Source organism: Morone saxatilis, unplaced genomic scaffold (genome assembly GCF_004916995.1).
Source record: "Morone saxatilis isolate NCDOM2014 unplaced genomic scaffold, NCSU_SB_2.0 Contig14, whole genome shotgun sequence".
Lineage (NCBI taxonomy): Eukaryota > Metazoa > Chordata > Actinopteri > Moronidae > Morone > Morone saxatilis.
The window spans coordinates 14,254,712-14,268,099 of NW_023339696.1; the positions used below are offsets into that span (position 1 = coordinate 14,254,712).

Genomic DNA, 13,388 nt, shown 5'->3' on the forward strand with positions numbered 1-13,388 from the left:
GTCTAGACCGAACTCCTTATAATATTTCAAAGATATGTACACCATAAGCAATAGAAAATCTACAAATCAGCTTTCGCTGTTCTGGAATATACTACACCAACATTTAAATACCCTACATGCTGTCTGCCAGTAGTTATACTAAAACTTATTCATACTGCTCTTCAGCACAAACCAGAAATTCTATAAGTGATGATTCCAAAGGCAATATAAATCATAATAGAGAGCACTGAGCCAAAGGGATCTCATCCACAACCCTAGTCTACTCAAGGATTTATCTTCCCTCAGTTATTCCAAGTCACAGAGCAGTCCTACTCTACAGGCATGTAAAGCAGGCAGATAAAAGAGAAAAGCTACCTGAATGTAGGCTCGACAGGTCCGCTCTCGCTTCTGGAGCTGGAAGGGAGAAAACAAAGCCAGGAATTGAACAGTTAAACAAAAAAACCTGTAAATTAAAAACGCACTCGTCCTTGCATGTGCACTGGGGGGTAAATTCGCATTAACCTGAGTGTCCTTTTCTAATGCCTAAATTAAATCTAGGCATTGGTGTGTGTGTACTTGTGAGTGTGTTTACACTTTCTTCTACCTTGTTGTAGTTTCGTGCAACTGTCTCCTTGTTTCCTGGCCTCAGGGCCTGAAGCTGGGCATCCAATATGTCCAGCAGTTGCTCAATGAGTCGCACGGACGAGCTGACATCTCCAGCCTGGATCCGACCCCGTGTGTGGTTCACCAGCTCTCCAGCTATGTTGGCAGCATTCTCACCGCTCTTTATCTGCACAGAAACGCACACGTTTACACACATGCATAGTATAAGGATGATAAAAACAGATCTGCAAACATTACAAGAATCACATGTTTTGAGTTTGTCTCAATATTTACAAAAAACTTGTTCTGATGCTGTTTGTTCAGAAATCAAATTTCCCCAGACCACCTCCAAAACGATCTTTATTATAAGCTCCCCTTCCATCATTGTTAACAAAGATAGACCTTGCAGAATACATTTTGAGGTTTTTATTCTCTCTACTGCTGCTTCACTTCCAAATCACACTGTTAGCAACCACTTTGCAATTGCAATTGATTTTTGCCAAAAGCAGAAGGTATAATGGATTCTTCTAACAATGTTACTTTTCAACATGATGTTACTTTTCCTTCCAGGCACATGCACACACTTAAAAAACCTTTAAAAAAGACAGTCAAGGGTATGCACAGCTAAATACTCAATGTTTTCTCCTGTAGAAATGTAGCCACATAAACTTGTTTAATTTTAATTCACACATGTATATTGACTTTTCTGAAATCTGATTACTGCCAAAACTGGGGATTGATCAGATTACTACAGTGTATATAGTAACACAGTTTGGCAATTTAAATAGCCGTGGGCTGGTTAAAAACATTGTGCATTATAGTGACCATGATGTTTAGTTACTGTACAGGTATAATGCATTATGAGACTGGAGAAGTTTAAGTGGCAGAGTACTTTGCAAGTTGTGAGGCCCTAAGCCTGATCTATAAAAATAATTTAACCTAGCTGTAATTAAAGTATATTAGTGAAAAAAGAGAGTTAATTAAGTATCAAGAGCAGATGCCTTGTAATGAAGGGCTAGTTGAAATGAGCCTGTATTTTAATCAGGCCAGCCTCAGAGATATGTTAATGTGTGTGTAGACGTGGACAGGGAGGATGGTCGGGGCAGTGGGGCAGAGGAAGGGGACAGACCCATGGCCAGGGGGTACGGCTCCAGGTCTCACCTTCTGGGCCACCTGGTTGACCCACGGGGAGGTGCAGTTACTCAGGTCAGGACCCCGCGGGTTCCACGCGACCTGCTCCGCCAAGCACTGGAACGAAGCGATGCCTGGAGACGAGCAGAGGGAGAAGAAACAGTGGAAGGGGAAATTACGGAGAGATAATAAGCGTTAGGTGTCTGCAATTAAAGGGGAAATTGTGGAGGAAAGGGATGACCATAAAAAAGTGCGATTTTTTTTTTTTTTACCCAAGAATTGAATGAAATGAATTTTAAAAATTTAATACTCAAAATGTTTGAAGATGAGAGGGAAGAAAAATGGAGGAGGTAGAGTAAAAAGTCTGAGAGAAAATGGGTCAGAAGTGGAAAAGGTTAAATAATGGAGTGTAGGGCAGTGAGAAAGAGGGAAGAAGATGGCAGGGGTGGAACAGGCTTTCATGCTCTAAAAGAAACGGTTTGAATCGAACATGTGCAGACACACCACATAACATTTACTGTGCGCACACAGACACCAAAGGCATCAGGCATGATCCCTCACTGTCAAATAAAAACACCTGAATGGAAGCACCTTCCTCCAACCTTCATTTACAGCTAGGTTTTTCTGTTTAGTTACGAAGGTTCAGAGAAAGGACACCATGTGGGGATAAAACCAAGAAGGGTCTATCTGCCGCTGCTAACACAAATAACCAACATCGAGACAACACAAAGACAAGACAGAGAAAACCAAAGAGAGAGAGAAAGCGAGGGATAGAAGCAGAACGGAAGAGCAGAGACGACAGATACAATGCAGCAACGCTTCACAGTTGTAGAAGGATCAGAGCAGATGTGGCGTTGCGTTCACACTCCCTTTTTCTCTCTCTCTCTCTCTCCCACTGATTTTTTTCCTCTTTCCCACTTTGCTCTATACTCTCCTCTATCGACCACAGATTGGGTTTGAGAACTCTGCCAAGACGCGGCAATTAAGCCAGCTGTTAATTTAATGTCACTGCCTTTTTCACAGAAAGCACATACAGAAACAGCGTAAGGCGTTGGAGAGGAAGATGGAGGGAAATGTCTTTCTGTGACTAAGGAGAGCTTTTTGATGGCTGCATGTTTAGAGGTATAGAAACTAGCATGAAGGGAGGTGAAGCCTGTGTTGTCTAGCCTTTCATTTCATTATTCGTCACTTTCAATCAGCTCTGTTTCTGCGGGAGATGAGCCTTTCATTTGTGGAGGACAGGCTTTCATCTGCGAATCCACTGGGACTGCGCCTGCTGGTGGAACCAACGCAGGGACAGAAGATGACAACAGCGGAAAAAAAGAGCACAAACATGCTGATCACTCGGGCACATGCACGGAGATATATTGCACGCACGAGCACCCACATGCATGTAGGACATACTGTTTGAGTACACTTCAACATAAAACACCCACGTTGTTTGTTTCATGGAGTGGAAAAAATGCACACAAGTTTAAAAATACACACATGCAGATATCCTCACCAAGAGATCCTTTGGGACATGGGCGGTCTACTGTTTCTCCTCTCTGTGTGGTGGGCCACTGGACACCTCGGACCAGCTTGGCCTCACAGACATTGGGCTCCGGGCCTTGAGGAGGGCGGGGTGGGCGGCGAGTGACGGGAACAGTGGCTGTGATTGGTCGAAGATCGGGATGCTTGTTGATAGAGCCAATTGGACGTGAGGTGGGGGCCAGAGGGCGGGCGGTAGAGGGGCTGGCACTGGAGGTAAAGGGCCTGGCTGGAAGAGTGGTGGACACTTGGGTGGTGGTCAGAGGACCTGAGGTAACCCGAGAATAATACAGAGAGAAGGCAGAGTTACAGACTACGAATGAGACCCAGACTGAATGAGAGACATTTAGAGAGTCATAAGAGGATGTAAGGGATTTGTTAGAGAGCAGTAAAACCCGACAGCAAAAGCCAAAAAAAAAAGAGAGAGATCAAGAGAGTGAAGGACACATGCGTGAATGTAAGATGTCTCTCAGAAGTTGAGTTCAAAAGTTAGCCTGACAATAATTGGGGTGACAAATACTTTTTTGAGCCTCTTCTCCAGAGAGACGAGGAGAAGTAGGGGAGGATATGGAGAGAAAGCATCATCACAAGTCGGGGGGGAAGTAAATAATTGATCAAATGTATCAGAGAAGTCACCATCACTAACAACCAAACCTAATGCGAAGATAAAAGCAACACGTCACAACTACAAAATCCTAACTGATCAAACGCAGAGTCAGTGTAAAACTCTTTGAGTGCTGCCGCCCGTGTGTCTCTGCCTCTGCTCTCGCTGGGCCTAATCCGAGCTTTATACAGGCCTTGATGCGGCTCAGATATACAATACATCCAAACCTCCCTCTCATATTGATGGACTGCCAAAATGCAGTGTGGTGTTCTCATTTCATTCTTCCCCTTATCATTTCAGAATGACTTCTTCATTATCCAGGACACAGAGAAGCTGATATGAAGTGCCACGTCAGTCATACCTGAGAGGCTGCTCTTTACAGTAACTATGGCTAGGGATGGAAATACAATGATTTGATATCTGAGGCATCCAAATGTCAGATAAGAAACAGTCACAAACACATTCTACATGGGCGTGTGTTCCAAGCAAAAAGCATTTTCTTTTTAACCAAATCAAATAATGTTCATAATTCATAACACTCTTGTTCATCAATATGAAACAATTATAAGGGAAATATAGTCATTGCAAGTACGAACTATATTTTATCTGAAATAAATCTGTCAATTTGTAACAAAAGTTATAACTTCTGGAAGAAAACTGTGAGATCTGTATAGCATAATATTTACTGTATTGTCAAGAGTGGAGGGTTTTACTTTCTTTGGAGAGTCAAGAATTAACACTCAGCAGGATATTATGTTTTCAATTAAATCATACTATCATAATAGTAATTTTCAATTAAAAATATGGTATAATATATCAATGTTACTAATACCTTATTACCAACTGGTTAACTCCTATAGGGTTAACATAATGAGCTTGTGCTCAGCAAATACTAAAAAGTCTACATCTCAATTTGGGGGATTATGCATACTTTTTGTGATAACCTTTAAGTTTTCTACCAATTTACAAATGCACAATGTATCATAATTATAGATTAAAAGTTCATTAAAAGTTTGCCTTAAGGTTTTTTTGTGACTCTACACACACTTTGTTTCTGTGATCACTCCTTACCCGTGGTGGGGTCTGGTGGTCCGAACTCCAGCGCGTAACGCAGCACATTATAGTTGTTCCAGACATAGAGCTGGTTGTCTCGAGGGTTGTAGTCCACAGAGGAAATATACTGATAGGGGTTGGGGAAAGGGATGTTGACAGGCTCCTCGCGTGCACGGTTGGTATTGTAGGCATACATAATCAGGTCGCCGCCTGCTTCGCTGTCATCGTCCTGGTAGACGGACCGCACTGCATAAAGCACACCACACGCCATGAAGGCGTTGGATGCCATCCTCTTGTCGAAACTGGTCTCCCACGTGCCTTCAAAGCGCAGGGTGTAAGGGTTCACCTATGGGCAAAGAGGACATGCTGAACTTTAGTGAGAGATTTAATGTATAAATGATCATACTGGGACCCTTTAGAAGAAATTATCTGATCAATCATTTCTTATGCTGTTTACACAGCAGCACAAATGGGACTTCTGAACAATAGCGTAAAGATTTATAAGCACTTTGTAAGCACACTGTTAAAACATTTAAAAAGTAATTAAACTCTAGGCTTTGGAGAGGAGATATTTCTTTGCCTTAATGCAAAGCTGGTTCTGCTCAATATACCTTCAAACTGCATGCTGAGACATAATAGAGAACCCCATGTGTTGTTGAAGTAGGAAGAAAATAAAACTCCCCAGAAACCAAACAATTCCTTGATGATGAAAGTGATCACTTTCTTGTTTATTACTTTGTTGCGCCATTATTCTACACACTCATAGCTCATACAGGGTTTGATATTTTAGATGGATAGTTTAACTTATACAGTTTGAAAAACAATTTCCTGTTAAGGTCAAAGATAGTGATAATAAATGGGACCCGTCTATCTGAACAACACATTAATTCAGACTCTGTGTGGAAACTTGCTGCCTGATTGCAGTTTTGTTTGTTAAGAAAGAAAGAACCAACCGGTATTAAAATATGAATGTTTCATAGTTCACAGAGATGGATTATGTTTTGAGTTTCTCAAGTGAGCAGGGGAAAGTATTTTTGGATTTGATTTTGGATTACAGATGATACACTTTTTGTTTAAAGCTGTATGTACAGTATATGGTTCTATTGACATACAAGTGAGTGGACAACCTAACAGTGCCTTTTATCTTTTGAAGCCAGAAAGAAACTGGTAACAAAAACAAATCAAAAATGTACCTTACTAGTGGAGATTAAGTTTTTGGATATGATGGGATTTGAAATTAGGCCTAACTCTTTAAAGTGATTTTCTATGGATCTTTGGCCAACAGGCTCTCTGTATCTCATTTGCCAGTGCACTTGTGTAATCTCAATAGTAAGTCATTCATGCGTGACATATAACCTTTCGCCTGACTAGTCAAATGAGATTTTGATATAATCCACTCCTGCATTTATAATCCACAACTCATCCCCTTCTGTGCAGCGCTGCTCTCCCACCTGGCTGACCACTAGTCGTCCGTTGTTGGCCTCAGTGGCGTAGATCACCCAGAGGCCGTTCTCATCCACAGCCAGGTCAATGTCTGATTTCCCTCCCCAGCGGTAGGGTGAGGTGTCATGATAGTTGGCGTTTGTGATAATGGCCTCGCCGCTCTTTATGCGCGTCCGTAGGTCATACTTGACTATGTTTCGTGTGCGTTCTTTGTTGTAAAATACTGCACCATCGTATACCACAAACCCTGTGCCATCAACTCTGTTGGGCAACCTGTTGAGAGAGAATCATGTGAGTGATGCAGAAATCCAGGAGAACGAGTCAATTCATCTACTCTGCATGACACAATCCTACAAGATGGCCTCACTGTGAGCAAGCTGACACCACAGTGGGACCATTCTGCCATCACCATCCATATCCACATCAAAGGCCAATAAATCAATACAGTAGCAGATGCTATTTGATCATCCTGGACAGTGGGAGGCGCTCTCACTTGTAGGTGGTGGTTGCTCGGTTTTGTTTGAAGTCTTCCCAGGAGGCATACTCATACAGCATGTCGGTGCGATAGGGGGTCCAGGGCATGACGTACAGACGGTCCCCAGACTGCAGCGGGTCCTTACACCACGCCCCTGCCTGGTGCTCCGCCTCCTGCAGAGAGCTGGCCGCCTGCACCCGCAGCAGAGTCCCCGGACACACAAAGACTGGCACAGAGGAGGTGTGTTGGAGCAGAGAGGAGGAGAAGAAGGAAAAAAGGAAGAGATAGAAAATGAAAACAAAGCATTGTAAAAATGAAAGATATCATGGAGATGGCAGGGGAGGGAGAGAGGAAATGGGAAAAGGCCAAAGACCATGGAATATAGAAAAGGAGAGAGAGACATGGAAGGGACGGAAGAAAGATGCGAGTAGATAAAAGTAAGTTGAGAATTGAAAAGGAGACAAAGACTAGGAGGAGAATGGGAGAGAGGGGGGAGTGAGGTGAGGCACAATATCAGATTTAAAATGAAGGAACATATAAAAGCTCATTTGTAGAACATCAGCATTGTGGTCGGAAAGTGTCTGGATATGATAAATGGGAGATTTCTGGCTGCCGCCGCGGCTTAGATGTAGTCTCTAATCTAATTTATCTTGGCCTACTTTTTATTTGATTGTGCATTTTCTATTTCAAAGACCTCTGGTTCTCCGCTGTGCTACTGGGTGGTAAAACAGTAATTGTGGAGCTTGTTTTATTAGGACTCAAATTTGGCTCTCAGTCAAGAGTAATGTCTCAAAGAAAAAAGCATCCTGGGGTAAAGATGTGAGGTTGGCCAGGCCTCCCCTTCCTCTGCAACTGCAATTCAGCTTCACACACCCACACAAATACCACACATACAGACTATACAGACACAGAAAAGAGTCCCTATTCCAAACACATAGGCAGTAGATGCACATATAAAAATACATGGGAACCCTTACAAACAATCCATATACCAAACAAGCACACAGACACACACACAGAGGATGCCTGCTTTAGGCAGGTGGAGGTCATCCACTTGGGACTGGTGTAAATTGGCTGGCTGACACAGTGTGTCCCTGCCTGACAAAGAGAGTGCCCCGGGACCACAGGGCGTGTCAGGTGATCTATGAGGAAAGCTGCTGGCATCCTCGCCACTCTGACATCAGAGTGGTACCGGCGACAGAGAGCGAGAGGAGAGAGAGAGATAGAGAGAGAGAGAGAGTTGGAGGCACTACAGAATAAAACAGCTGAGGAGTCCCCACGTCTCCTCTGCCAGCTTATTTATGTGGCTCTCTGGCTTGGGGTTGCGACAGAACCAGACACCTGCTGGTCACCTCATGATTGAATGCATCTCTGAACTAATTGGACACTGCAGGAGCATTTGGACACAGATGACATACAGCACATACGGATGCAGACAGACAGACACATACACACACACACACACACACAGACATTCGGCATCCACCAACAGTACATGCACACACCAACGACGCATACATTACACTGTCAACATTGACTGTTATGAGTGATGGATTCAGTCTAGGCTCCAAACTGTCTTTGAATATTGCTATGGAGTCTGGAGGCAGGAAGGAGAAATCATGAATAATGAGATGGAGGTTCTTCAGCCTTTTGGAAATCCAGCTTTCTCCTTTCGCTGTCGTTGGCTGTTGTTGATGTGGTCTGGTGTCTGTAGTGATGGGCCACTTAGGATTTAGCCTATTTCTGTCTGAGGGGGTCCAACAGTGGATTGTAGACTGGCTAGCCCAAACAGGAATCTAATCAGCTCAGCATAAACAAACACCTGCTCCTGAATACAGACCTCTTTCATCAGGTAGCTTGTCATTGCTCCATTTGTCGAACCAAAATGCTCTTCTCCCGAAAGCCTGAGGTGTTTGCTTTGCAAATATGAATTGTGGTGTGACTAAAATATGTTGCAAAATTATAATGTTCAGAGCAATGGTTAAACGTATGGCACTTTCAGTACAGCTGGAACCAATTGAATTTCTTGACTAACATCTAATGCCAACTGTCCTCACACCTACATATCAATTATACATCGTTTATTCAGTCAGACACAACATGAGTGGCACTGCAATTATAATAAAGCTTGATGCTCCACAATATTAAACAAAAGCCATAATGCCCCCCCCACTGCAACTAGGACACTACCTCAAAAGTACAATGCTACTGTAAATAGAGAAATAAACAGCATGCAGAAAGCAATGCAGAGGCTCAGTATGTAGGTGACCCATAAACAAAGCCAGGAACACTCTGCCTCAAGGTAGAATAAAGGACAAAGAAACACAACCATGCATGCCTGTTCTCTACAGTCGCAAAACGGATGACCAACCAGAAAAGTAAGTATTAATATACATGCTAAGATCCAACTCATCTGTTTCCATGATACAGTCAAACTGATACGTATTAGTACAGTTAAGGACAGAGTAAATCTGTAATGCAATCCAATAAAACACACCTATCTTTAATACAAAATTGAACAGAATCGCACAGTAGCAGATTATGAATTAGTCTGGACTCCTCTGGTGACATAAAATACGGTAGCTGGATAGCCAATATGTCACAAAATCTATAACATGCATTGGAGTGCCACTGAAATCTACAGCTGATGGGATTAGCTGAAATTTATCATAAAGAGGGTCATACATAAAAGACATGTCTCCAAAGAGTGATATTACTTAAGTGGTTTCAGTGCATAAAGATATAAACATGGTGGTACCTGATTAACTTTTGCTGGTGTGACCTATCAAGACGACACATCATAAGAAAGCACAACCTAACCGTTGTGAATTTAGTTTTCTGTGTTTTTTTTAATATAATACTGTTAATAATAACATCAGATTAAATAAATGTTTGACTATTGGCTTTAACTGTGATAAACAATTTGGATTTAGGATCCTGTTAGACACACAGTAACCGCTATAACATTTATAACTATAATGAACAGATTACAGCTCCTGATAGCAAAAGAATAAAAGTTTAGGATTGGATCTATAGCCTTGGAGGAAGAGGGATGATGTACTAAGTCATCAGTACAACATACAGGTAAGAGACTGAAGGAATGCGCAATCTATCATGGCTGCAAAATAGTTGTTGTCTGCAATACAATTTACTCTTACTATTGTGCCCGCCCCTGAAGATAGCATGTGATTCTGTTCGTTATTGCACCTAACCTTCAAGCCCTGTCCTAAATTGGTAGCAGTCTATACTCTATTGGGCTCATCATCACAATAACACTGCACAGCAGCATAGACAGTGTGTCATCCTCTGCCTTCCTCCTCCATGTCCCTCTCCCTTCCCTCCTTTCCCATACAAACCCTGCTGGCTGCCGATCAGCAAGCCTCGGTTTATTCTAATGAACTGGTCGTTGGGTGGGCCCGGTGTCAAAGGGGCTCATCAATGGCCTCAAGGCTGTACACACAGGCCATGAGGACACAGACATACACACACACAAACATTCACACACTCACAGGCCAAAACAGAAACAGTGGCCATGCTTCACACCCTGCAAAACCTGCCTAGGGGGCTTCATTAACTCTGACCTGCACTCCCTAGCCTTCCCGGCTGCCTTCCTGTTTACCAGCTCTTTCTGCCTCTCCTTCGCTCTGCCTCCCTCTCTCTCCTTCTAACTGTGAAGGGTGATTGTAGCAGCAGGAAGCCAGAGCAGTTGTGCCCTATCGGTAGAGTATATAGTACAAGAGGCTATTATGACCACAGTATGAATGAGGTATTAGGCATTAGGCATTAAGCATTACGAGTAAATCTTGAGATTAGGCATTATCCTAGTCTGGCTAGAGCAGGTTAGCTGGTGTAAGAGCCATCTGGGATTATGTGAGATAGTTAGATTAATAGATTAATTTCTGTTTGGGTGAGGATGGAAATCTTGCAGTCATGATCATCCCAGTGAAGTCACCAGGCAGCGCAGACAGAACACTTCTTTACCCTACAAACTAGCCAGATGGCTAATGAAACTTACCTTATCAGGGATTAAAACCCAGGCTGTAGCTATCATACTCTAGCATGCCAATTACTGCCACACATACAGGGAAATACTGCTGTAATAATTGACTATTTATCTCCATAATCCCTTTCCCAGGCACAGGTCAGCTGTTACTTGTCAATATGAGGCTGCAGTACAAAATGATAAAAGCACCAGAACTTTCCTGAAAATGACAGTAAATATCTCCCATTAGTGTCTAGCAGCAATTTGTGATCGACTGGTAACGCAATTAAAAGAGAGCGCTGACAGCTTTGGGCTAAATTTAGACTTTTCATTTTGGTTGTCTTCTGCAATCCATGGTGTTTTCATGTTTGATGTGACAGCGTCATGTTGATGGTTAATGTACGACTTTGATGATCTAAACACCCCCTGCCAATGGTTGGCAGCTGTTTCTAAAGTGGTGTCCTTGTGCTGTTTGTTTTTTTGTTTGTTTATTTTTTTAGATACAGGGATCTGAGGGCTCTGCTGGCCCAAGCCTTTGCCCAGACCACAGTCATGGCCTGCTCTCAGGACTGACTGCTGCGTGCATGCTGCTCTAATTGAATCCCACACCTGTTACTGGCAGGTATAGCACGCAGGCAGCAGGGGGCAGAATGGAGCATGGCATGGTACCCCACGTCCATGCTGGACAGTTAATGGGCTTTAAGGGTTAGTGTGTGTGCATGAGTGTGCAGGGAGTCTCCTGATGGTATGTTGATGTGCATTCATAGCCTATTAGTGCGTGTAGCTGTGTCTTACTGTGTATTTGTATGTGTGTTTGTGTGTGTTTATGGGTGTGTGTGTGTAGGCATGCATGTGTGCAGTTCAGAGAAACAGAGAGGCAGATAGAGAGAAGAAAGCGTGAAGAAGGATATGAGCGTGTTCTGTGTGTGCAAACAAGAAGAGAGAGAGGAGCGAAGTAATAGAGAGTAAATAGGTTATTTCCTGTGAAATGAGAATTAGGAGTGAGTTAATCTGTTGAGGAGTGACATATAGTGACAAAGAGAAGAAGAGAGAAATAAGGAAAGAGAAGGGAGGGGCTCCCATTGTGTTTCCGCTTCCTTTTAGACTACAAGGGGGTCAAGTCATGGGAATAAAAACACAATACAGTACAAACAGCCTTGCACAAACATATACACACAGACAAACACCCTTAGGACGCACACACACTCTTAGACAATGCACGCAAGTACACACTGTCCAGACAGTGGAAGAGGCAGGTGTCAAACTGGCACCTTTATCAACCCAAACATTCACCCCAGAGAATACCCTTCACTGAGACCAAAAGCAGGCAACGGCTAGAGATAGCGTCTGTTGAAAGCTGAGTCTTATCTTCCCTGGAGTGGAGTTGACACTGAGTGACAGGAAAGTTGGTCGGGACATGGCTGCAGAGGCTACAGGCTGTAGATACAGTAGACAACAGAGGGGCATAGCCTATACTGACTGATGCTTGAGCAGTGGGGTAACAGTAAGCCTGCTAGCCTAGCCTAGCCTAGCCTGCCACCGCCTTCTGCTCTGAATCAGGCCTCCCAACGGTGCTGTCTCTCCATAAAGGTCCTGAAACCAGGAGCGGGGATTTATATTCATGACCACCTGCCTCACTCACTCACCTCTTTTTTGGCTCTAACAATGCATGACTTCTGCATGTACAGTCAATCCCAACACTCTTCTCTATCTCCCTGTGCCACTGAATGGGGTGTCTGCACTGCCTCGGTCACATGACATGTGCTTGTGTGTGGTGGGTCATTCCTAATGAGGCGATGCTGTCTGACTCATCGTCTCTATAGCGACCAGTCTCCCGCTCTTTCTCCATTTGCAGTCAATAGTGTGTTTTCCTGTCACACGATGCAGTAGTTTCTCATTCATTCTCTCTTTTCCAAATCACAGGTAGAGAGCGGTTTGTGTGAGCGATGGTTCTGTCCTTGTATGCTCCCCCACCCCACCCACATGGAAATAACACTGCTTCCTTTTCTTGCCTCTTTTCCTTTAGAAGCAAACAGACTGGAGGTGAGAAAAATATGGCGGACACTTGTTTGGTCCTGTCAGCAGTGATAAAGGAAATACTGTAATGATTTGGGTAGTGTACTCTGCTAGACTGTCAGTGAAAAGAGTGAGAAAAGGGACAGAGGGAGTGATGAGAAGAAGGAGAGGCGACTGACATAGTCTTAAAATAGCCTAACAGTAGGTGGGTTGAAAGAGTCTTGGACATTCATTGAACAGGATCTCCTGCATGTGACATCTTCACTGCGCGGTGCACGTTATCCCAATCCATATCTGTCAATCAGCTGATCAATCAGTAAGGATTAATTTGACAGACACGGGCAAGACACAGGTCTGGAATGTTAATTCAGCCATAAACAGAGAAAGGAAGTGTGTTTAGCAGCAGTGGAGGGATGGATTAAGGTGGGTAAGGGCAGGGGTGCAGACAGAGGAAAGGGGTATTCATTTTAGTGTTAGTGGGAGGAAGAGTAGTAGTAGTAAATAAAAATAACCAGTTTGGTGGGGCGGAAGCAGGAGGAGGAGGAGGAGGAGGAGGAGGTGGATGAGGAGGA

General features: G+C 43.5%; 1 protein-coding gene across 1 annotated transcript in view; it reads right to left on the minus strand.

Annotated features, from left to right (window-relative positions):
• The window catches only part of adgrl1a (adhesion G protein-coupled receptor L1a), a 51,801-nt gene that overhangs the window by 16,844 nt on the left and 21,569 nt on the right, over window positions 1-13,388 (minus strand). Inside the window, 7 exon segments of the mRNA XM_035655564.1 lie at window positions 355-393; window positions 584-769; window positions 1,744-1,847; window positions 3,218-3,511; window positions 4,919-5,246; window positions 6,352-6,616; window positions 6,837-7,044. Coding sequence (XP_035511457.1) covers window positions 355-393; window positions 584-769; window positions 1,744-1,847; window positions 3,218-3,511; window positions 4,919-5,246; window positions 6,352-6,616; window positions 6,837-7,044 — 1,424 coding nt within the window.